The 26,522-nt window shown below is 35.4% G+C and overlaps 1 protein-coding gene across 4 annotated transcripts in view; it reads right to left on the bottom strand.

Annotated features, from left to right (window-relative positions):
* TTC27 (tetratricopeptide repeat domain 27) overlaps positions 1 to 26,522 on the bottom strand; it is a 119,453-nt gene that overhangs the window by 27,745 nt on the left and 65,186 nt on the right. For all 4 annotated transcript variants that reach the window (XR_003993566.1, XR_003993567.1, XM_030499973.1 and 1 more), the window contains exons 11-12: positions 5,036 to 5,131; positions 2,747 to 2,869 (exon numbers count right to left, since the gene is read on the bottom strand). Coding sequence is in view for 2 of the 4 variants with exons in the window: in XM_030499973.1 (XP_030355833.1) it covers positions 2,747 to 2,869; positions 5,036 to 5,131 (219 nt within the window). In the remaining 2 variants the exon portion in view is untranslated. The remainder of the gene's footprint in view (positions 1 to 2,746; positions 2,870 to 5,035; positions 5,132 to 26,522) is intronic.

Below are 26,522 nucleotides of genomic sequence, written 5' to 3'. Positions count from 1 at the left end.
GAAAGCTAACTATTCACTAACTGTATTTCACATTTAAGAGCATAAACTCATGTTTTCTGGTCTAAGCTTACAAGACTTTGTTGCCAACATAAATATTTCAGCACACAGATAAAACAGAGAATTAAATAAGCAGAAATCTGACTTTTTCTTCATCTGATTAGCTATCTGATCACATTGCTGGCATGTCACAAACATCTTTATTACATAAATCTTTAAAGCTAATACAAAGTATCATAACTACAATCTACAAAAATTTGTATTCTCGAAATATTGGTCATTTGTTTTCCACAAAACCAGATAATACTTTAAAACTGGAATTCTTATTTTGCCTAGGTTTTCGTGAAGAAAAATATTCCTTTCTCTTAACTTTGTGAGAAACTATTTTTAACAAAGCCCATTTAATCTCTGATAAGAACCCTGGTCCTTTAAAAAAACCAAATCTTAACAACAAAAAATATTATCAAAAACAGTTTCCACATAGGTCATACAATGTACATAAAAGAAATATAACCACTACAGATTTATTCTTACCCATTAAACAGACAGTGATCAACCGGCATGCTTTATAACCAAAAATTACATCTAAATTAAATGAGTTTTGATAAGAAAATTATCACTTAAATTTATCTAAAAAGCAAAAAAAACCAACCCCAAACTGTATAACTCTTGCTGACTGAAACGGATGTATTTAGAACAACACAGCTTTTCATAGAATGGTCTGTGCCAGAATGGATGGAGTTCAATACTCAGTTCAAAGGCCAGTTGATCTAAAAGTGAAGAAGATTTAGGCTGTTATCTTGCTTTCTGGACTACTATGGTTGGTATGGGAATTAAACAGGCAGCACTTCACAGGTATCCCCAGTCAGTAAAGAGGGCTCTATTTTAAATAAAAGGTGGTGCTTTTTCACTGTTCACTGCAGACTTGACCTTGAGCAAGCCATTTACTCCTCTTTCTCAATTTTGTAGTTACATATGGGAGTCCTTACCTGCCATCCTGTTAGGATATGTAGTGGAAATCAATCAAGTTCTTGAATGGGCTCATGCACTAATCAGTATAGCACTACTCAACTTTGCCCCTGGGAAGCATTTCCTCAACTTAAAGGCAAGCTTCTGAGCTCTTACAAGTGCGTATAGAGCCATATCTAATAACAGTAAAAGATCACAAAAAAGTTTGCTAAATGTTAGTAACAATTTACTACGCAAAATTTGTACTGCTACAGGGCTGTGTTGTAACTGAGTGAATTGTGTATTTCCCAAGTGCATAATGTGGAGCGTCACATAGCCTTATCTACATGCTCTGTTTCTTTGTCAGTGCATAATTGAAAAGTAGGAGGAAGGAACATACTTTGATGTGTATGTACTCATCAAACATATTGATATTGCTGATATCTGGCTGTTTTATTAGATTTTTCAGTATTTAAATCCAGGGATTCAATATAAAAGCATTTGTGAGTGAAAAACATGTGGAATTTTATTTGACAGAATTTGTTCTTTTGGGCAGATATATGCTAAGTTCTTCAATGACATGAACATCCACTGAACAACATATCGCTGTAGTAGATTCTCGTGCTCTTCTAAAACAATAACTACCATGCTTAAAAACATAAAAACATTTTTTGATTAATACGAACAGTTTACGATCTGAAAGCTTTATGGTAAGGAGCACAGTCAGTCACTCCCCTTGGTGCACAGCTACATGTTCCTAATTTCCTGACTTTTTTGGTCTGAAGCTAGCTTTTTTTCCAGCTCTACTGTTACTTAGTACTTAGCATTTTCTGTTTTTCAAAGCACAGCACAAGCCCTCATTCTGAAAGCATTTCTAAGCAGTTTCCTGTGTCAGATATCCTGTCCTTTTCTCCAAGTGCCATTTCCATAACTCCCTAAGGGCAGTTTGTGAATGTAACTAGGACAGAATGCATTTCCAGGAAATGGAAAATATTGACCTCTATTTCTCCACTGTACTGAAAAGACTTGGATATTAGCATGCTATCCCCAAGGCATGCATAATGTGACACAGAATTTGCCAGCAAGACATATCTGTTAGTTTATAATGACCAAAATCTAGACATTGGTGCATGACAATTAGAAAAAATATGTAAGTATAAAAATTTCTGCCTTTTTGCAGTTAATTGAAGTTACAGCTCTCTATTCTATAAGCTTAAATTAGTTTAAGCATAGTATTTGTGCTTATGGCATCATAAAGGCACATTCGTATATTTACTGCTACCATATAGCAAAGAGAGGGAAAGAACAGGGAAGGAAAAAAAAAAACCAAACAACCAAACCCCACCATATTTTTGTCTGAAAATGAGTATTTTTGAAAGCTATATAAATTCTGAAAGCAATGCTAGATAGTTTAAGTTCCTGTTAGAGCCCTTCTGTGTGAGCGATTGCATCAGACAGAGAACAAGAGCTTTCTTGAGATACCCACATTACACCTTACTGCACATCCAGTTAATTTTCCTTCAGTATTTTCAAGAATCACTACCATAGCCTTCCTGTTTCTTATTTCTTATTCACCAATTTCTACTTCATGAGGTCATTACCCCAAATAATTTTTTCTGTTTTGGCATTCACAGTTTATGAGAGACTGATACATCACGTGCCCATTTTTACCCAAACAAACTTTCCTCATGATATCCCTGTAGAAGTGAAAGTCTTTTCTGCATTGACAGCTGAAGCCAGACAGTCCTTCGGAATTCAGATCCTATTTCAAGACAAGCTATACAAAGAACATTTTTCTTACCTTTCCATGCTGTCCTGCTCTTTCATAGCAGATTACTGCATCTTTCCACATTTCCAGCTCCTCAAATATCTGTAAGGCAGAGCTGATGCATCCCAGCTCAAAGAGTAAGCTTGCAAGCTGACGCTGAAAAGAAAAGAAATTCCAGGTAACTGAAGATACTATTTACATTTTTAAAAGATACTAGAGGCATTTCTGACATCATCAAGAAACAGAGAATATGCAATTATTCTCTTGAAACTTCAAGCCGGAGCCTCAAACAATGTATATACCTCAAAAAAACCCAAATAAACCATCAGTAGAACAGTAAGTGTTTTAATTTTACTTTTGTTCACGTCAGTAGCTTAATTACTTTTAACTACCTTATGATGTCATGCAAAAAATGGAAGCAGACATGTCAAGGATGAATTGACAGAACTGAACTCCTGCCCATTAAATGAGCCACATGGCCCATGTGCTGGGGAGCAGCTGCAGCAGGGTGTTGTGAATGCTGAGTGCAGGAAACAGAGGCTGAAGGAGGGCATTAAAGCCTCTTGTAGAAATACTTTGCCACAGCAATCTGTACCTGTGAAAAAACACAGATGGAGAGAAAGGCTCTGATAGAATTTTGTCAGGTACTTGTGAGAAATCACTGTCCACATAGCTGCTGCCAAAGCGTGCTACTTTTCAGTCAAATCAATATTGTATTTGAGTTCAGGTTCAACTTCCTAGTTGAGTTTTCATCACAGATAAGTCAGCCTCTTTGTTATTTCACATTCTGCTATTATTTCAGTGTGCTTATGAAAATAAATGAGTAATCTTTTTAATTTAAAAATAAACAAAGTATGTTTTCATGACTTTGAAAAGTTGTCTTTGGTCTTTTGTTTTTTTTTTTTTAAGAGGAGATTAAAATCCCATATAGGTTTTCATCTTTGAAGAAAGGATAACTTATTTACTATGTGTGACAAATATTTAGTTTGGTTTTCAAAAACAAATGGGACCATTCCAGATAAGGACACCTAATGATGCTATGAGATCCCATACAGTGAACCTCTGCAATGTTTTTGGTGACTGTGAATGGATTCCCTGAAGTTCCCTGCAGATATCATGGACCTCTCTCCACAGACTTAGGTTCAGTACCTGTTACAAATCCAGGGAGTTACCATACAGGAATAGACTCCGAGTCAGAAAAATTAAGAACTGGCTCAGTTCTTTGACAAAAATATAGAACTCTGAAAATGTCTAATGAAGTAATTATTTGTTATCTTGATATTAACCACTTAGGAAAAAACCTACATTTGCCAATATCAGGAACTAAATCTCATGCATGTTTTATTAAATTTATTCAGTCATATTTGGCAAAATTTATATAGGCAACAACTCTTCATTACTAGAAGATTGCATCCATCTTCCAGTGGAAAATTATAAATCCCTATTTTAGTATTTCTATCTTTGGCTTGGAAAATCGGCTTGGATTGCAAAGTGCCACTCTGACTACTGGAAATGAAAACCACATTTACTAAGTACCTGTTGAAAGACTGTGTGGAATAATTTGAGAATGCTAGGAGAAGATATGATTAGTTAAAGCAACATGCATTGAGGTTAGAAATCAAAAAGAAAGAAAAGACCATTAAAAGTAATCAACATGAACACCTCTGGACGTATGTAATGCAAACTGTTTGTTAAATATCACATCACAAGACAAAACTCTAATGTGTAGATCTCTGTTCTAGAAAAAGCTTATTGTCAAGATAAACAGTGTAGTTTTGGAAAAAAAAAAATAATTCCTGTCAGCACTAGTAAAAAGGGGAATGTCTTGAAAATAAAAAACTTTCTCCACTTGAGGAGTACTTCTGTATACTTTTGACTCCTAATTTGGCTGCTTTGACCATGATCCACTTCCTGAAAACAACCCTAAGTGAGTGGTCATCCCAAAGATGAGAAAGATGCAAATAACAGAGTAAGTAAAACAGTAATAAATAGAAAGAGAGTTTCAAGATTATTTTTGCAGGAGATGTTGGAAGCTTGCAAGTTCTGGTCCATTTTTTACTGGAGGAAAAAGCAAAGTAAAGAACAATTGCACTGCAAGCAATTACTTCTGTGCATGACAGAACAAGACAAATGAAAGCAAAACACTGTGGAACTTGATTTCTTGCCAGAAAAACCTGGTGTGTTGTTAGGTTACGCCTTTATTTCTACAGTGTTTCAGCTCAAGATCTTATCACACTCTCTTAACTTTGGAGTCATGCAGTATCAATAATATAAAGAACCACAGACTTCTAAAGTAAAGCTTGAAATGGGATTGCTTCACACCTGTATGGCCCAATGTGGAGGCACCTGACAGCAGTAGAAAATCTTCATGCGTTCAGATACTGACGTATTTACATCTTCAAACTGATCTGCAAGTGCCTGGTAAATGCAAAGTATATTCTGATTTAGTATTTTCTTAAGACTTAATGAACCTGAAAAAAATAACATTCAAAGCATTCAGGATTTTAAGCATCCTTGACAAAAAGGAGAAATTATATTAAAGACACACTAAACAGCAGTAAGCTTACACTAGTGTTTTTATTACTCCATGTAAGAAAATCTAATAAAAATCTATGTTAAAATTCTTTATTATAGATAATAATAAAAAAGTTTTGAAGATATTAAAATTTCAAAGGGCATGTAACAGTAAAAAGAATCAAATTTACAATCCCAAAAAAAAGACTTGCAGAGTAAAACTGTGCCAAATATTAGTGACCTTGCCTAGTACATTTCAATCCTTTAGCTAGCCTTTCCGTAAGATAATATTGATGTGCATTGGGCATAAAAATTCTTACTAAAAGAGAGAGAACGACAAACACATTACAGTGGACCATGCTCTTTTGAAAACACAGTTCTAATATAGAATATTACTGTGACTTGAAGTACAATTCAATTCAGGCTATTTTTTTCTTTTTTCTTTTGGTGGAGCTTTGGATTGTTGAAGTGTTTTCTTCTGAAACTCTTTGAAAGAGAACAGTAACCTCTGCATAGCAAAAGTGCAGCAGCTTCAGCAGTAACTTTTTCTCTGAAAACCCACAATGAAGTTATTTATATCAAAATTCAATAGCAAGAAGGATAAAATATTAAAGGTAGCTATGGCCAGAAAGTTGGTTAGAAACTTCAAGATAAGGGAGAAACCTCTTCAAATGCTAGTCATCACTAAGCTAGCAAATTTAAATACAGAGACATAAATAAAGGAATATTAAATTACTTGCTTTCACACGATTCGTCTATCCAAGTCTCACATATAACTCAGTTAAAGACTTATGGAATGAGCTAGACAGGTTCTCAGAACTTTCTCAGCATGGAAAATGAACACAAAGACTCCCAAACAAAAGAAAAAAATGGATAGGCTCACTTCTTTCTCTCTAAATTCAACAGTTGGCTAGCCAACCTGTATCAATAATGGAAGTAATTGTTGTGTAAAATAAAATAATCAGTTATGTGATTTAAACTGCTAAGCATCTTGTAACTGCTATGGATGTTAACGGGATTTATTAGGTGGCTGCATTATTTTAATAAGAAAAAAAATCACAACACACAGCAATAATATAGTCTTTAAATCAACGCCTAACCTCCTAATTTTTGATATGAATATTTAAAATATTCAATCTTATTTGCATTCTCTCTCATAAAATTATCTCGAGACCTGTTCCTAGAGATTATCCAGAAACCTACCCCAAGAAAATTTATAGCAAGTAAAGGGACAGACTAATAAAATCGCATTCCTTTACACAGTTCCAAGCAATCCAAAAGGAGTCAGATTCAAATAAAACCTTTAAGGTGATATTATTTAAATACAGAGTTTACTTGACTGTGAACTATATAACAAATCATATTTTGCAGTTTCAATCCTGTTGAAATGTTCTAATGCCGTGAAGAAGCACATTTTTCTATATTCTGTTGCAAGAAAAATTAAACTGAAAAATTCTCCAATTCCTTGTGTAATCATTTTACAAGACCAGACAAAGTAGTAAACTGCAGTTGGAAAATTTAAAAATAATAATCGCTCTAAGCCTGAGCAAAGCCAGAAAATCCTAAAAATGTCCTGCAAAGTATTTTTTTGAGGAGATGAGGGAGATGAAAGGCAGAAAATGTTTTAAGTCCATCAATACATTTTGTTCCTGTTTCAGCTTTTTTTTTTCTATCATTATTTCTATTGTTCCAAAAGAAAAACTTTAATTCAGTGAAAAGCAGTTTTTCAAAAGCAACATATTTTATTGAAAAATTTGTGGCAGTATCTTTTCTATACTTCCTAAGCAGAAAAGCCTAATGTAAATGACATGCTGTAGGAGAGAATATGACTATTAGCAAGTAGAATTCTCCCCCTTCCCAAAACACTGTACTCTGTTCTGAGTTCCAACAAAACCTGCAAATTTAGGTAGAACATATGAATATTACACATTCCCTAAAAAAGAGTAAAAGCTAATCAACTTTAGGCGACATTAAAATCCATGGTTTATGCACTCTCCTATACATCAAAAAAAAAAAAAGCTGATAGCTCTGCCTGCTAGTGAAGTACAGAGAATAAGTTACTAAAAATTGCTGAATTCTGTGTTTCTGAATTATGCTGGAAGAAACAAAATTTGGGTTGTATAATGGTGAGAAAATTAGAATCCTAACCTTACTACATAACTAATATCTCATCACAGAACAATAAATCAATAAAGTGAACAAGAAAACACTGCCTAATGAGCATGCTTTTTCATTAATAATCTTCAACATACATACAATGTAAAAGAAAGTATCTGTAAATACAGAATATTTGCAACATAGTGAAAAGATTTGGTGTCTTAGTTTAACTCAAGCCTCAAATTTCTGTCTTGGAAGTTTTAAAATAGAATTACAGCAGAAATCAACAAAAAGTCACAACTCCAAATGATACATGAGTTCTTCCATATGTAACATTTAAAAACATTAAGCTTAACAGATCACACCACCACCACGTAACACACCCTCTCCCCAAGGCTTGAGCTGCCATAGATAATGACCCCTTCAAAAACCACAGTACTGAGAGATTCATTAATCCAGCCTGGAAACAGCAAAACCATAGATGGTTTTGATGGAATTTTATACCATGAGCAACAACTACATTATTGCCACATGAAAGTGGGAGAAGACAACTCTAGAAACTACAATTCGTTCTCCCCATCTCATACTCAGATTTCTGGTACGAGATTAAGTAGTACAATCGGTAGCCTGTGCTTGGGATTTGTATACCATGTCAATCTGAAATCATCACAGAGTTTTTACCACTTTATTAATCAACCTTAGTCTAATCATTCTATTAATCAAACTCAGATGGTCATTATCCATGACTTGAGTACATTAAGTTTGTAAAGGATTTTTTCCACCTTGGATGTCATTTCCATATATTCAATCCCATTACACATCCTTGCTTCACTTCTATGTTCAATACGTGTAACATCACTATGGTCCTGATGGTAATTATCAGCTTTGATTTTGAGCCTGCCTGAATTTAAATCTCTTTATCATCTCCACATTTTTTACTGTCCTTTTCTTCAATGGCTGACAAGAGTTGGAGCTTTTGCTTTTTAGCCAGACCCTATCTCTGTATTCAATCTCTGGAAATACTATCACATACTTATGGTTTCTCGTCAGATATGTCATTTTCTTTATGACATAACGCTATTTGTTTTCTCAACCATCTCATCATACAGCTTTTAAATCTGTTATTCATTCAACTGGTCTGAAGTCCCTCCCTCAAAGTATCATCCCTTTTGTTAAAACATAATCACCAAGTAGTTTTTGCATCTGAGGTAAATAAATGGCAGACCTTCCCATCCTTCTTTCTATTCTCACCCTCTTTATTCTGGATGGAATAGTTTACTTACTTTCTCAAAAAAATGTCCTTTACTATGTAAAACTGTAACTATTATCTCCTGAGCCAAGCTTATTGAGAGGAAAACAATCAAGCAACCAACCAACACAACAAACAAAAAACCAAACCAAACCTCTGTCTTCTGAAAAGAGCAAGATACTCATTACTTATTAAAAAAAACCCCTTGATAACAGCGTCCCACTTTTGTTTGTGCAGCAACTATTTTATTCCATAAGGATCTCTCCCCTCAATAACACTGAAGATAGGCCTGTCCATATTCAAACTTAATGATTCGTAGAACTTGTTAAAAACTCGTCAACAAAGTTTTAAGTTGACAAGCAGGTATTCTTTATTGGGGCGCCGGAGAACATAGGGGATAGCTCCTCCTAGCATGTTCTATCCGAACATCAACCAAACCGTGATTATATTGTCGTTAGTCATACATATTCATTATATTGTATACATATTCATGAAGTTGTTTATACATGACATCACATTCCTAGAACATTCTTCCCGCATGTGCACTTTATTACAGTAGTGGACTTTGGGACCTTTGGTGGTCATTTCTTCATCATCCTCCTCTTCATTACCTTATCTTTTCCTTGAATTCTTGTTCTGGCAGTCTTTGAGGTCTGCGCAGTAGAGAAGTGCTTACGCCAGTTTAATTAGTTCGGTAACACTGCTGACATAAGTGAGCGATTTCTTGTCATCCTTCTACTTATCAGTTAACTTAGCTACAGCACATCCTGAACATCTGCTAGTTTCAGACACTCTTTATCTACAGCCCTTATTTTGCTTACAACAAATTTTATACGAAGGTCATAAGGTTCTGAAACTATGTCAGCTACAATGATTTATCTTATACAATGGTCCTTATTATGTTCTTTTGGTTGGGTTTTTTAGGTTTGGAAAGTTTTGTTGTTATGTACAAAGCCACCAAGCTCAAAGTTACTTAAAACTGAATTTTCTTGTTTACAAAGGATTATATTTAATTTTGTACTTCCTTGTCTCACTTAACATCAATGGCCCCAATAAAACATCTCCTTCAAAACAGTCTTGATCCATAGGCAGCATTTTATCCATGATATTTCATCTCACTTCTTCCCAGCCTTTCATATCAGTAATTTACAGTGCAACTGCACCATTTTTCCTTTTACCTATCTTTTCCAACAAGAGCATTCCCAGTTTTAGCGTTCCAGTCACAACTGTTCCACAATACTTCTCATCTGTGCAAAATCTGTTTCACGGACTGCATCAATAATAATAGCTTGTTTATTTTGGTGGCCTGTCTTGTCCCACTGTTGACTAGGCATCCAGCTGTTTCCCACTGACTAAACCCTACCAAAACCATTAGTTCTTACTATTTTAGTACCAGATTACTTGCTGTGCGCTTATCAGTACCACCATTTCTACCCTTGTTAGCATCTTCCTTTGATTTATCCTGGTACATTTGATGTTCCTCTTTATGATTTTGTAGGCAGGAAGATTAGGCAAGTTTTTCTGTAGTCTTCTCCTGCTTCTCAAGTTTAGAGATCTTGTCAGTTTGCAGACTCAATCCCTAGTTAATTCCTCTCGGGCTCCAGTGGTGACCATTCACCCAAGAGTCCTTTCCACACAAATGCTCACAAAAGCCATTAACCACAATGTTTCTCTGTCACCTAACCCTGAATAAGATGTTGAGTGTGGCATTATCTCACCCTGCTTTTGCCCTCCTCTAACAAGTCTTAAGATGTCCCACTTATTACAGGCGCTCACCATATTTAATATGGGTTTAGCTTGATTTATGTCAAAGGAAACTGATACTGTCAAATGTCCCGCTTCGCCTCTATCGCCATGGTCCAGCACATGCTACCCAATTGGTACCTCAATTCCAGGAAGACAGAAGAGAATGAATGGAAAAGTACCTTTCAGTCTTTTCTAACACAGAAACTCCAGACAGACATTACTTTCATGATGTTCTTGTGATTCTCGGGTCCTTTTTCTTCAATTTCTCCAGAGTCTGAAAACTCCTTCTGAAAATCCCACACATCAGCCTGACCTCTCCACACTCTGGCTAACTACCTATTTCCATTTTCCTTATCCTTCTTCTATTTCTGTCCATTACCTCAGTATGCTTTATAATCAGCAAGCTGATGTCACAACTCTACTGCTCTTGCGTAAGCTGCTCTCTTAGCTCTGCGCGTCTTCCAATAATTCTCCTGCTGGCCATGTGCTCTGTGGGTAGGTTTATTTAGCAAAAGTCAACAAGTCTTCAGCAAACTATGCAGCCTCGTTAATGTATTCCTTCTTCATACCATAAAAAATCCAAGCTTTAGCATCTGCATCTATGACTGCAGGTTATAGTTTGTCATAAGCTTTGCCAAATGATACTTAATGCAAATTAATTTTAATGTAGTCAAAGATAAAGAAAATACTACCATTTCTGTATTCATATCTGTTATTTTCCTCTGCTTTGCCCTACTTCTAATACTACACCCAAGCACCAACATCATATTCTATCCTATAAAAGAAAGTAAGGAGATTAACCCTCCACCTGCTTAGCTTTTCAGTCTCTTGCTTAGGCCACTCGTGACCCATGCTTAGGCTTAGAAGGTAAGTACATACCAGCATATTCTATAAACAGAAAGTTTTCTCTTCAGGTATCAAAACTAACACATTTGCCCCTTTTTTGTTCTGCTTTCTGAGCTTATGAAAATTACAAACTACATAGCAGTGAAACCTATTGTATTTGCTGAACACCTACTATCCTAGCCCTCCACTTGACAAAAGTATACTAGGAGTATGTCAAAATTTAAGTACCTCATCAAGAAAGAAAGGGAGAAGGAAGGCCTTATGAAAAACTGCACAATACTGAAACAACAAATTAGCACATTAATCTTGGATTAAAAATTAAATAGATAATACAGATTTTACAAATGGCCAATTCTGGGCATCTACCTTTATTTATACAACTTGTATACCTTTGTAAATGCCAAAGTATGGACACCAGTTTTGGGACTGCCTGGGTGGGTCTTGGCTTCTGGGTCAGGCACAGAAGTGCCTGATGGCGCAAAGACACAGGTGTAATAGTTCAGCTGCTTGTAAATAAAGTGTTTGGAGACAACGATGGCAAGAATTAAAATTACGTCTGTAGGGAAAACAATCCTGCTGTCTCATCTCACTATGACAATGGTTTCTAAGGCTTCAGCAGGCATATGGCCCAAATCGAACTGGGCTTACCTATGTTATTTACTCAAGAAGAAAGTAGAGCAACGCTTTGTAAAAGTAACAGCAACTACATGTGTGTATCTGTGGTTGTACAATTACAAAATTCTTACTTTATTCATAAGCTTATTTTATAAATTATGAATAATTAGGAAAATTTATCATCGAAAAGTTCCTTTGATTCCTTATCACCGAACTCAGTCACACAGATAAAGAGTTTCAATGCTTAGTATTTATGAAACAAAAAGTGGGCATTTTATAAAGCTTCTACAAGAAGCTTTTGTGGACCCTCTAATATTCGGAGACTTCTTTAAAACTTCCAGATTCATCATTAAATTAATTCAAACTTTCATGCAACTTAACATCTAATTCTAAATGCTTTAAAATCTTTACTTTTGGGGGCAGTGATATCAAAATACTTGTCTAACAGAAAAGCTACATAATTCTTGAAGCTTCAAAACTTGAAGTGGCTTTACTATTTTTGAAGCTGTCCACCGCCAAATTACATTTTCTAACAATAATGCCTGAAAAATGCTGCACAAGAAAGAACTGCAGTCCAAGTTAATTTGGGATGTATTACGACAGCAACTGTCACAGCCTTGTTCTGCAACAGCATACTCAGTAATACATAAATACAGAATTACTAAAAAAAGCTGCGTTCCTGCTGAAGAAAACGTATATAATCAGTGTCTAAAATTCAGAAACTGTATACACATTAGAAGGCAGGTGACAAATACAGAGAATTAAATATACAGAATAATTAGGGCTTTTCTGAATTTGTTTCCTATGACTTAGATCAGATATTCAATGCTTTTTTCATGTACTGTAAATATTTTAGTACCTTTTGGATATGTAATTAGATCTTTAGTTATGCTCTTTTGGTAAACATACTTAAAGAAAAAAAAAAGAGGGGGCAAAAAATTATATTTACAATCCAAACAACAAACTTGTTTCAACAGCTCTTTGTCAACCCAAGTGCTCCTGTAAAAAAGACCTCTGGGACAAACTGAGACATACCCAGACTTCTAAAATCCACTGGTCAAAATACTTAATCTTGCAGTGAAGCAATGCCAGAAAACTATGAAGCAATAAAACCAGCTTTCATACAACAATACCGTAAAGTTTTGCTTAATGGGAAAGAATAATTTTTGGTTGATAAATATGGATATAATGTGGAAAAAACGAAAACAGTTGAGCATTTCATGAGGAAGATTATGACCAAATAGTGATTACTGATTGCCAATTTTACTGCTAGATACAAAGACATAAACCCAGCACATTTACTACATTCAACCATTATTCAGAACAGCATTTGACATTTAAGACAGGACTTTCTTGCTTAGAAACTAAAATGACTTAAAAGAAATAATGAGTTATCCTTCTGAAAAGCTCACAGATGATGTATTTCTGTTAAATGATGAAAATCTATGAATAGTCAAGGACTAAAGCATCCAAACATAAAACAAAAGCTATTAAGCAAGGATGTATTTCAACACTGAGAAAGGAATGCTCCCTCTCATTTATCTAATTTTCAAAGGGGAATTATGACATGAAATACTTGAGGAAAATTTATTATAGCCATCACAATTATAAATTATGATTTGTGATTCATGGAAACTCAGATCATTTCTCACATCGTGCAAAGAGATGCCAAGACAAAGAGCACTACTTACTGGAGATTTTACATTATTCACATTCTCAGGAGGATGAAAATGTTCTGTTAGAACACTGCAGAAGTTCAATGCTTAGGAGGGCAAAAATCTTACCCTCTTTTTACCCCTCATTCAAATACAAGCCTTGGTTTCATTAAAACCTTGTAGCCTTGAAGATTTCCATTTTTGCTCACTTTGCAAGCTCACCCTTTCAGTCATTCTTCCATGAAATTATTGCTTGATAGGATTGACCTCAAATGATGTGTATATTTAAACTGACTAGAGGATGATGTATCACGCTGTTCCCTAGGAACTAACAGCTGGTTTAAAATTTGTTAAAGCTAACTTTAAAATGTTGTACAGCACTGACTGTCAACTTGTATTGCAAATGAAAGGTTACAGGGCACCTGGAACACAGGAGCAGCAAAGATGTCAGGATGCTTCACAGAAAGAAACTACTAACAAGGCAATGTAATTCTAGAACTATAAAATCAAGCAGTGCTTGAAACAAAATTAACTGAAACATTCAAGGAGAAGGCCTTCAGGCTACAAGTTTTCAAACCTCAGTCTGCATTGAAAGCGGTGGTTGAAATACTTCACCCAATGTTTTGCTAAAAATTTCTTAATTGTACGTAATCACTACATTGAAAGAATCCCCAAGGCTCAGTGTTCAAGGTTATTTGCTTTTTTAAAAAAGTCACAAGAAAATGTTCCCAGTTTCTAGCAGTTTTACACACAGAAGAAAAGGTTGATTTCCTCTGAATGAAATGAAAACAAAATTTTTCTATGCATATTCTTTAAAATGAGCATAATCCCTTTTTAAACAGCAGACTAATTCCCCAATCACTGCTTTGTGTTTTATTTCCTCCCACCCTAGATTGGACACAGAAGTCTTCTTGATCTATGAAGACAAGAAGCCATCTTGTACTAGATTCAGCACTATCTGCCCCACAGAATTTTTCTAACAAACAGCTTATTTTGATGAATTCTTCAGTTAAGATGTTGTAAGTACTCATAGTATTGAGCATGCAGTGTTTGTTTTATGGCTTCTCTGCTATGTCCTATTTCCTTCTCCCCCTAAACAGCTGAAGAAACTTGGCATCACCTATCCCTCAGCAAATACTTTAAAGTTTCTGGGCTGAGAATCATGTCAGTAGTGGTTTTTTCCGGACAGCCATCTCTATGGTATTTGCGCACAGGTTTCATTTCATTGTCAGTGTCTGACATCAACCTGAGAATAATGCTGTACTCTCTGAGACAGATTATGCCTAGAGAATTTTCTAAAATGTTTCAAGTTTGATGAATTTAAGGCTGTTATTCCTTTTAAAAGCATAAGCAAATAAACTTTTTTGTTTTAAAAAAAGTTTGTATCCATTTTTCAGCAAAGGAAGAACTTGTTTGTAACCTTTTATAAAGTTCTGACTGATGTCATGCCAGAAACCATCTATTCTAGTGTACTGTGATTTTTCCTCCCCGCCCCCATCAGGCATTACAATAAAATGTTATACAGAGTAAGTTACATCAAACACTTGTGTTTTGTAATATAAAACAGGTATTTTCTTTGAAAGATGTAGTTCTTCCTCAGAAAAGCCACAATCAGAAGGGGATAGTCAAGCTGAAGCCTTTCATTTAATAACATTTATATGCAGTACTTGGTTGTTAGTTTAGGTATGTTACTCATAAATATACATATCTCTATGATCCATTTAACCTATTTTGTATTCCAGCTGGAACACCCTGCTCAAGAAGAATAATCTATCGTAAACATCCTGTATTTTTTCTATTGCTGGCAGACCTGAGTTTACCTACCACACATTCGCATTTTGCTAATGGTAAATTGTACAATGGTATATATATACAAGCAATAACAAAAAATGACATGTTGTTTGGCAGTAGCAGAAAAGGCCTCCTTGAAGCTTTTTCACAAAACATAAGTAAACATACTATAAATAAATATTTAAATAAACACTTATATATGGAAAAAAATAATTAGAACTTGGGAATTAGACTGTATTTTCTGAAAAACATAAACAACATACTTAAAGAATCTGAGAGCAAAACTTCTTAAGACCATGTTATTAATTGCAAGCATGTAAACAGTTTCAGCTTCCTCCTACCTAAGGTAGGGATTGGATGGTATTCTGTTACAGAAATAGAAATCTCAAGGGAAAAAACACAACACAAAACAGAATGCAGTGTATTCAGGTAACTCAGTGCAGTTTTTTACTGGCAATCATACCAAGCATAATTCTGTCCTGTTACTTAGATGGCTTCAGATGCCTGTAACCTGAAACCATAGATATTCAGCTGCTCTAATTGCTAACAGCTCATTTTGCAATATTGGCAATAATCAACTTTTGAACATCTTTAGCTATTTTGGGGAAGGGGACAGGAGCATGAAGAGAACGGACAGACAAGTTCAGTCTCTTTTGTCCTGAATTTGATCAGAATGTCTCAGATAACATCTTTTTGTTTTCCCTTCTTACAAAAAAATCCCCAACCAAACCCCAAACCAAAACAACAAAATAAAGCCCAACAACCTCCCCACCCCAAATCATTACTCTTTTTCCCAAAAATAGCTTCCCTATACAGTGAAACCTTGTCTGATATCTAACAGTTTTTGTTGAAAAATTACTTGGCAGGAAATACAGATTATTCCAGTAGCTGAGCCTGACCCAGCAACCGTTCAGTATATGATGGTAAGTACATTAGAAATATGACACACAGGCAAAGTGTTTAAACTTTAGCTATCCCAAAGAAAGGCAATCACATATAAAGAAGTCTGTTTTCAATATATGTATTTTCTTGAAAGACATCCAATCCACTTCTTCACATGTTCTTGGAAAGCTCTCTACACATCAGGGAAGAACAAACAAAGCCCCTATCATTTGCTGTTAATGATTGATCTACTCACCAAAGAAGAAAATAAGCATCTTCAGCAACAACTGGCTTGAAATCAATTTGACTTCCAGTAAAAATAAAAACACTTTAAATGTATTAAATATTCCATGCCTGATTGTATGACATATTCAGATAGAAGCACACCAAGCTCCCCTGAAGACTCAGTTCTTCTTTATCAAAAAAAGGAAAAAGCCACAAAACCACAATTCTTTCCACAATCACACTGCAGTATTGGGCATAGCCGGTCTGGTACAGAACCAATCAAGAAATTGAACTAAAATAGAATTTTCATTCAGCTGCAGGGAGTTTTATGGTTTGTGCTGGTCACTCGCACCAAAGAGGTCAAGGAACAGTCTGGAAAACAGATGTTCTGCTACTTCACAGAAGAGCAACTACAGCCATGGACACAGGATACTAAAAGCCTTGCCCAATAAAACCATGGGCTGTAGAAACAAAATGACAGTTGGCGTAACATGTACAGACTTTAATCTGTTTATAGCTTTCAATTACTTAACCATGGACAATCAGCTGCAAGTTCTAATGGTACCAGTCTTGCACTGGAGGCAATTTTCTTGCAGATCTTCAGAAGGAGGTAGCACACTGCTGCCAGAAGAACAGATGCACTTTGCTTTCAGCTGCCCTGTTTACTTGAGATACTCTAACCTAGGCCAAAGGGGGAGGACTGAAGGACAAATTAACTCCTCCGCCAGTAGCTGCCACTGCCTACTTCCTGCTACCACTTTTTTCCAGTGGAGAGAAGAATGTGAGCCCAGGAGCCTGCTGGGCCTCTGGCCATTCATCCAACCCTCAGCCTGCACTTTTAATGGAGAACCAGAGAAAAGAAGGCGGATTTTAGACCAGAGGAGTTGTCCAGGCAAGGTGCAGCTTGAGAGCTCCTGAAATAGTTTACAATTGCACTATAATTTGTCATTTTATAACTTTTAAGTGTTTGAACTTGCAACGTTATTAATGGCTTTTGTTTGCATGCACTATACACAGGGGAAAATGGAATAAAGCAGGAGGTGAAGCTTTCTGTGGTAGAATCATTTACTGAATGTTTCTATTCTATTTCTAGGCAACTTCAATGTTTGCACAGATCTGTATCTGGAAAAATGGGCAGGTATAGCACAGCAATGTGCATAATAGCTACAAACAATAATATTTATGCTATTTAAAATCTAGTTCAGGCATGGTAAGTCATATTGCTTACAAAAACAACTCCACATCTGTCAAAATGCCCAAGTCTTATCACAAAACCACAGTGTTATAATTTACAATATTTAGACAGACAGCAATATTACGTAGAAATTGAGTAACTGCAAAAGTAAATGGAAATACTGAAAACAGCCAATATTGTATCATCATAGAACTCTCCATGCACCAATCCAAATGATTATTTGAATCAATGGTCCTTAAACCAGTTTGGAAAGTTCAGAAGCTAAATATATTCTTCAATTCATAACTAATAACTGGAACAGGAACCAAATGAGTTGAGTTAGGCCAGCAAACAGTTCTCTGGTTAGAAGCTACCTCCAGCCCACACTATTGCAAACCTTGTCTCCAGTACCATAGTTTCCCATCAAGTGATTCTTTACATACTAGATTCCCCAAATTTTATACCTCTGAACATTTAGAAACCACATACAGTTAATGTACTAAATATATTTTTAACAACCCAACCCTCCCTGTAACTTACTACAAAGTTAGACCCTTGGCACAATGGATCTTCGTTTGGTAGAAACTTCTATTAGAAAAAGCAGCTCTCCCTACGTCAGCATCATAGTTACGGACTAGTTTCAAAGCATGATCATTTTCATTTTTGGAATTAGCTCTTGTTTTTGTAAATGATACAACAATTTAATCTAGAAATAAATAAATAAATAAATTACATTTCCCCTCATTAATTACCCAATAGTCTATTCTTTTCTATTTTATCTTTTCCACAAACAGTATTTTCCTTCACTGTTTCTAAATGTATCTCAAAGATTTGTCACCACTTTAATGACCTTTTTTACAAATCCCTTCAGCCTACTTCGTGTGAATCTCTAGGTCAACGATTACAAATCTCTGCAGCTTGTACTTCATCAGTTTTGGTGCAGAAACTGATCTGCTGATATCTTACTCTAAACTGGTGATCAAAAACCAAATTGCCTAACACATTCTCCTTGATTATCTCCAGTGTTGACCTACATAATCAAAGGAAAATGCTTCCCATGTAATGTTCTCATATTCTACCCTGATACAATCACTTGTCTCTAATTAAAAATTTGAGTAATTATTTTCAGTTTTTATCACGTTTCCCACTGAAAATATCTTCTCACAATAAATGCATTGGCTTCTCTTAAAATCACAGCTTGTATGCTGACCTGAGGCAGTAAAATATTTTTTTTTGTATCAGGAGAAAAAGAAAAGCCTTAGTGACAGAGTGTTTACTCCTTCTTTATTGAGCAAGTATATAAGGACAAAAGCAAGGACCATTAAAGGCTAAGTTGCCTTTGATTTATTACCTATTCCAACTTTTGCAAGTATTAGAGCACCACTACTTCCATATTCTTTCACCTTGAATACTTTTAAAACTAAAAGCAGTTTCTAGTCTCTCATTTCCTGTAATGGTTAAAGCAGCACTAAAATACCTTCTAATGGAAGAATTTTTTCAGGACAATGCTGGATCACTTTCAAAATATGAAAAAAGACACAAACAATTTTATCAATAACATTTGTCTCATTGTTATTGCACTACTTCCCAGCAATTGTTTTTGTGCATCTTAGCTTCATTTCAGTGAGTAAGAAGGCCCTGTCTACTACAAACATGACTATAAATTAGTCTTTCAAGACTGAATTCATCCTTTGCATTTTGAGGGACAGTTCACCATGGCCCTGGAACTTCTTGAACTACAATAACCCGCATGCTTAGAGCCTTACCATCACGCCGAAAAGCTCATTCATTTGGCAGGCTTGCAGGGGAAGATTCCTCAGAGAAAACTGAGGGAGGACGAAGAGAACTGCTTTGTTTTATTTAACTGATTGAATTTCTTACCTATAATAAGCTGATCACTACTACTGAATTATAACTGCAAAACTATCATCATCAGAGAATTTTATACTTGCTCTGCATATATTTTATTGTTCTTGAAAACTATTAAAATCTGACAAGAATGCAAAATTCATTCTGTTTGTCTTAATTCATCTAAAAAATGCTATTTTATGGAGTAAATAGTTTCCAGATTTTTAAGAGACTACTGCCCTCATCAACCAGCCAACAAGTAATTCTGGTGTTTGGGGTTTTTTTGGTAGTTGTTTTGTTTGTGTTCGGTTTGTTTTGGTTTTGTTGGTTTTTTTTTTTTTTTTTACGTTATTTTCAATGTTTGTTCTTTATCTTTAAAAGATTAATTTTCATCAGCGATAAGAATCAGACTGTCCTTCAATTTTACAAAGCTTTATTCCCATGTGGTTTTTTTTTAAAGCAGGAGGATCCAGTGAAGACATGTTTAAGACAACTGTATCTTTAGCATAAAATTCCTGGATTTTTGAAATGTTAGAGAGTGATGAATGGCATTTCTCATGTTCTAAATAAATTAAATTGCAATTGTTTTGAGACTCTTCTAGATGGAAATGGAAGCTTGATTAGCAAATAAAGCAAATGTACATTACTGTTATCAATTAAATAAAAGTATAGGCCTTGTAACTAGGGAGACAACTATCAAAATGTGGTTTGTATTTACAATTTCTTCCTTTCTTACAGATATCTTAGAAATGCCTAAGTTCTGATGACACTGTTTTACAAGAAATTAAAATTAGTAGACCTCAGTGTTTCAGGCCTAATTTTACAGAGCAAACAAGGAAAAACATGCCTTCTTGTCTTATCAGCTCCCAAGGAGTTTCTCAACTTTGAATAAACTAGGTATTTAACTATGAAAGAAAACATGCCATTGCACCTGCGCAGCAGCTGTTGAAGGCTGGTTTACCAATTCAATGTACTCTCATTCCAGGTACTTCACCAATGATTTTCACCAGATCATGCATCTAATTGTTTTTAAACCTCAGCATCAAAACATGTCTGGCTGGTATATTAATTTAGATTATTGATCACAAGTGTAAGTTTAATAAATTTTGTAATAAAATATCTAAACATTGATTAGATATACCAGTTTTTCTCTACCCTAGCTTATGTCATAAACGTGTTACCACTTGGACTTTTAAAGTTTGTTATTCTACAAGTAGTGACTGCATCATGACTAGAGATACTTAATGTATAAACAAATCAACGCTTGTAAATATTCAACATGAACAATTCAGCTAAATTTAAAACAATTATTCTACACTTCCTACTCTATTAAAAATCCAGATATATCACTTCTTGTTAACCTTATTTCAGGAAGTAAGCATTTAGAAAAGTTATGCTTGCTTTACTGCCTACCTTTAGCAGGCCTTTCATCTGTGAGGCTTTTCAGTCTAATTCTCTAAGGTATCAGTTAAAGCTGTTTCTTTTTTCTACTTTACATGATAGAAAACTGGAAAGCTACTGCTTATACAACTTTTCCCAGACCTTTTCTTTTTGTGATAGTCCAGTCATTCACTCTTCCCCACTCCATTACTACCAAGTCCTCAGGCAAATAAATTAATTCTTCACTTTAAACTTACTCCCTAAGTATATCCTACATGTTAAAGCAAGATCATCAAAAGTTATCCACATTGTAATGACTTCAAATTCCAAAATCATTCAGGAAGAGACTACCTTGTGAATCTAAGGTACTGGTTTCACCTATGCAAAGTTTTGACGGCAGGAAAGAGAGAAGAGCAAAAATTTTTATGGCATCTATGCAGAACTTGAAGTACTGGGCTACCAATAAGACTTAGTTTTTGCATAACTTCAGGTAAACTTTTAAGATGCAAGATGATGTTGACAGTTGTAAGGGAAAGCATGCTCAGGAAAAAGTTATTGATAAGGGTGCTACACCTGTGCACATCTATTTTTTCTAAAATGAGGCCGTGCAAAGATGTATTTCACTTTGAAAACAATACTAGCTAACTAAGAAACAAATATTCACTTAGATTGACTGTGGCATTTTACTAAAAAAAGCTTCAGCTTCTTTACAATAAGGTTTTTGCAGCTGCATGAGGAAGGAAAGCACACAAGAGGAAATGAGTCTGACACCCCCAAATGAAATATAAAGCATTTTGGTATCAGAATTAGCACAAAAGAGGTCAAGGTCATGAGTAGAAGATATCTGGATTCATGAATGTCTGACGCAGTATTTCCTTTTCATTTGAAATAGAGAGCCAAGCAGTATACTGGGCAAGTGAGAGCATCTCCTGTGCAACCACCACTTGGAATGTTGCATTGTAGTCAAACGCTACCACCTAAAGAAGCATGAGAAAACAAATGAGGCCTCTAACAGCACAACAGTATTACTGATGTTCAAAATGATGCTCACTATTCTGGACAAATATTGTGCCCAAAGTTACTAAGTGCCAGTGCTTAGGATATGGGTTTCAATGCTAAAGCCTTTTAATGGTTTAAGCCTCAGGACAAATCCACTTAGAGAGGATACAATCTTCATAAAAGTTCTGTGTACATTTTTTTATCTTTTTTATCATTTACATTTATTTTTACCTATTTTAATGTTACTTATATGAAATTTAATTTTATAGTTATGACTATAAAAGCATAACAATTTTATAGTTACGACGATTATCAAGCAAGTGTAACTTCTTGAGTGTTTTTGTTTTCAAAGAAAAATCTGTTTCACCTGTCAATTATGCTATTCATTCTTATGATATATCAAAAGGTGTAAGCAGAACTTCCCCTACAGTCTCTACGCGAAGCTAGATTTCCAAGCTTACTTGTGAAGGATGTATTTAAAACCAGAACACTCATTTTCTGTTGCAAAAGCAAGAATACTGATAATATCCATTAATTTACCATGACAGTGATACATCTAAAATCAGTCCAAATAAAGGCTAGATCACTTGGCATTTGGCGAAAGAACATGTCTATTTCCACACATACATCTTGCTCCCTTTTTGATATGTTTATAGCTTATTTGTTTGCAGTGTAGCATCACAGTCTCACTCATGTAGTCTCAAATGCCAAACATAACCAGCTGAGCTTAGCTTTTATCTGTGTTGTCCTGGTTTCAGAAAATGGTCTGTTAGCTTATCTTGGGATACCTATCTCCAGATTTGCAATGGTATTTATGACATACAGCTGTAAAGATTCATCTATTCAAAGTTAGCAGCATCTGTAAAGCTTCATCTATTCAATTTAACAATAGGTGGGAATAGTGTGTCATACATGCCCTGCATCTGGTCTGACTACATGTGGAACTTAATTATTTTAATTGTTTAATTCATTGATGTTGAGCTTATAATGCTTATAATTTCCAGGGCAAAGTTTAGGCAGAAAGATATAAATGTTATATCTTGCAATCTGTTGGTATTAATATTTTTCTTTGCAACTCTCTGCCATCACTTTGTCTATAAAAGAAGTGTAACATTACTGTTCAATATGGCTTAAGGATTCTCCTCTCTGACATTATGACTCCTAATACCATCACTCAAGTTGTCAGGACACTGCATGAAGAGACTCTAAAGGGAGAAAGGTGAATGCCTTAAGAGCTAATGTTCAATGGAAAATATTTGGAAAAAATGGGAGCCTTAGTGGTTTTGGCTGCTTTTAGAAAGTACACTGACCCTAGGAATGGAACAGCTCAGTTATTGAACATAATTCTCAAATGAGCAAAAAGGTTTGTACTTTAAAATACTAGCTGAGAAAATATGAAGAAACTTTAGCACATAAAAATGGTTTCATTCTTTTCCCCACACCAGCTAATAGTGCTGATCCAAACTGGCAAATACAACAGTGCAGTAGAAAACTTCAAGGCAGAAATCATTACCTGGAGAATTATACTATTCAATATTTTCTTTTTTTGCCAGTGGTACAAAACCACTTATTCCTGAAAAACTCTTGGCAGACTGGATCTCTGGCTTAGTTTGGGTTTTTTTTTTTTCGCTCTGCAACAAACCCCATAATTGCATAATGGAATCAGAACAGAGGGAGCCAAGCACCACCATGTTAATTATTTTGAAGCATGCAACGTATCCCCAGAATCACTTCTGTCATGTAACATCTCCTGTCAAATCTGTCATCTGCTTAAGCAAAATGAAATAAGATTTGGAAATATGTGTCTCGAGACTGAAATAATAACTATCACCAAGAGGTCACTATCTCTTGTGATTGCTTTCTGAAGTAATAAGGTTTATTTCTAGGGTTCTGGAGACCTTGTCATCTTGCATACAATTCATTAAGGAAAGGTTTTATAAGACACCTGGCTTTTATCCTCTTTTTAAACACTTTTGGAACATGTGTTCTAATAATAAATACAATTCATAATAGTTGAGAATTATTGGGATATCAATGCAGGATGTCTATAGAAGAGGTCTGTCTTGCACTTATTACCCTCCTGAAGAAAGTGAGTTAAATATCTCGCAGTTCAACAATGCATCTCACAAATGCCAGTAACTTTCCGTAAAAACTTTCAACTTCATGTGAAACAATTTTTTAGCAATTAGTTTTGCAATCTTCTCTTCCTTCTTTCCCTCTCCCATTCCATACACAGCTAAAAGCAACTACTAAAATCTTTTTTAATGTACTCCTAGAGTACAAGAGGGAGTCAAAGAATAAGAACTCCTACTACAGTGATCTAACAGTTTGGGTGAACCAGACAAGTGCTATCATTCCCTGGTCACACTAAAAGTCTCTCTATATTGTTCCAACTGCGGTATCGAGAGGCCTGACCAGAAACACCTATGAATTGAGAAGCAAAAGAAGCAGGAAAAATGTGGTATCCTCAAACCTCTCTAAATCACCTTCATGGGAGAAAGACTGCTCCCATCTTCTTTTTGAACTCTTCCCTTAAATGTTGAATTTGTCCAATGTAGAACAACCGCCAAACAAAGCAAAGAAGAGGGAGCAAGCTGGCAAAGAGGTGACAATCCAGTTTTGAAAACAAAAAGGATATGCTTCTATGATAAGTGACGTAACTTTCTTGCATAACTATTTAAAGACCATCAATGTGAAAACAACATAACAGTGATGTTGCGTTCAGGTTCATGGAGCTCAAGACGCCAGTTCTGTTAGATCTATACCAGCCATTTCTCTCTATAGCTGCACACAAACTCTTTTCAGATTTGAAAGAATTGCATGCCAACTAGCATGTTTCTATAGTTAAGAACAATTTAAACACATTATTTCCCCTTTTGATACACACAGAAAAACATTAGTTGCTGAAGAAAATGACATTCTGAAGTATTATTTTAGTGAAAATTACAGGGCAGTTGACACAGAATTCCCAACCACATATATCTGTGTATGACTAAGGATATAAAACCAGATCTCATGTGACCTTTCAATCTTAGACATAATGATTAGCCTATAATATTCCTAGTCTGCTCCCAGCTCTCCTGAAGTCTTATTAAAAACACCCTTTCAAGACACATTTCTCTTCCCCAACAGGCAAATCCCGTTGCTGCCAAGAAAAGCAAGCAACGGAGAACTGTATAAAATACTGCATACGTTCTACTACGTGTTAGGAAAGCCAAGCGATTAGGTTACAGGCATGCTATCACCAGGTGCAGCAAGCAGCAGAAAATACAATCAGAAAAGGGGCACATAACAAGCTGATAAAAGCTGCAAGCACAGAGGTAGCCAGCGTGAACATCCTGAGCAAGCTCCAGGAAGTAGCTGTAACAAGTCACTGTAGGATAAGCCTGAGCAGGCTACTGGTGCACCAGGCACATGGCAGCTTCACCTCTCTCGCTGCTAGCGTAATCCAGCAGCAAACAACGCTCTCACTTCTACACCACCATCCTTAGTACAAAGCACGGCATTTTTATGCCTTTTGCTTCATTCTTAAAATTAGTTAAAAATCCACTGAAATGGAAGAGTACACTTATTTCATAATTTATTTCATATAGCAAGAAACTAAAGGATAGCATCCCCCTCTATGTGCTTTAAAATAGTTTGTTTGGGTTTGATTGGGTTTTTTTAAATCACCCCTCGCTTTTCTCTTTTTTACATAGCTCCTACACCACTCAAAATATCTTTTTTCTCCCCATCCTATCACTTGAGCTCTGGCTGTACTTTCAGCAGTAATTTGTGGTTTAACAGCTTATTCCAACCTGTTTTCCGCTATTAATAGTTTCTGAGTTACTTTTTTAACAACAGAGGGGAGGTGATGATCCCAAAACTGAGGTAGAAATGGCAGGTTTCTAGTTATGTGGAAAGCTATTTATCAAAAACTGTCCCCTTTTCTTTCTGTTTTCTCCCTCCTCCTCTCTCCTTTCTTTCCACGCTAGCACTTCTCACCCTCCTTCACCTATACCCATATGGAAAAAACCTAAACACCCAACCTTAAAAAAATCATACTGTATCCAGTGATACATTTTGGTTGGCAGTACCTTGATCAAGACTTCAATATATGTTATGCTGGTCATGATTAAATATTCTAGTGGAATATAAAGTTTTAGCTGTCCTTTTCTTAGAAAAGTGGTTGAAAAAGGTACTGGCTATAGAAATCTTTAACCTTATTGTTGTGGATTCAAACCTCATTTAGGCAAAAACTGGACAGAAACAATCAGTAGCATTCAGAAAAAGTTAAGAAAAAAATCTCTCCTATTCACTTCAAGTTAGCTACAAAATACCTAGAATGATCATTTTAAAACCTGTTCCAAAAACTGCATTATCTGTAGTTCACATTTTTAAAGTAATCAGAAAAAGGTTTTGAAAATGATCATTTGAATTCTCTTTGAAGCTTTCCAGCTAGAAAAAAAATACTTACAAAATAATTTTATAAAAACTGTAAAGATACACTTACTACATGAAGCATGGCAGCTAATTCAACCAATATACCCTCATTTCAAAAATAGCTGCAATTATGTTCAAGCAATTAAAATAAGTTAAAAAAAATAATGTAGCCAAAACCCACTTTCTTCAACAAAGCAACAACACAGCCTGGCTTGCGTTTGGGCTGAAAAGCAGCATATGCCTGCCCAGTGATACTCATCCTTTTAGATGCTTAACAGCTGGAGACCCAGTGTAGAAGCAGGTAAGGGTGGAAATGGGGAAAGGAAGGAGAGTTACAGTAAACGAGGACAGGACAGTCCAGCATCA

This window comes from Strigops habroptila, chromosome 10, assembly GCF_004027225.2.
Source record: "Strigops habroptila isolate Jane chromosome 10, bStrHab1.2.pri, whole genome shotgun sequence".
Taxonomy (NCBI): Eukaryota; Metazoa; Chordata; class Aves; order Psittaciformes; family Psittacidae; genus Strigops; species Strigops habroptila.
This window is presented reverse-complemented; position numbering and strand designations above follow the sequence as displayed.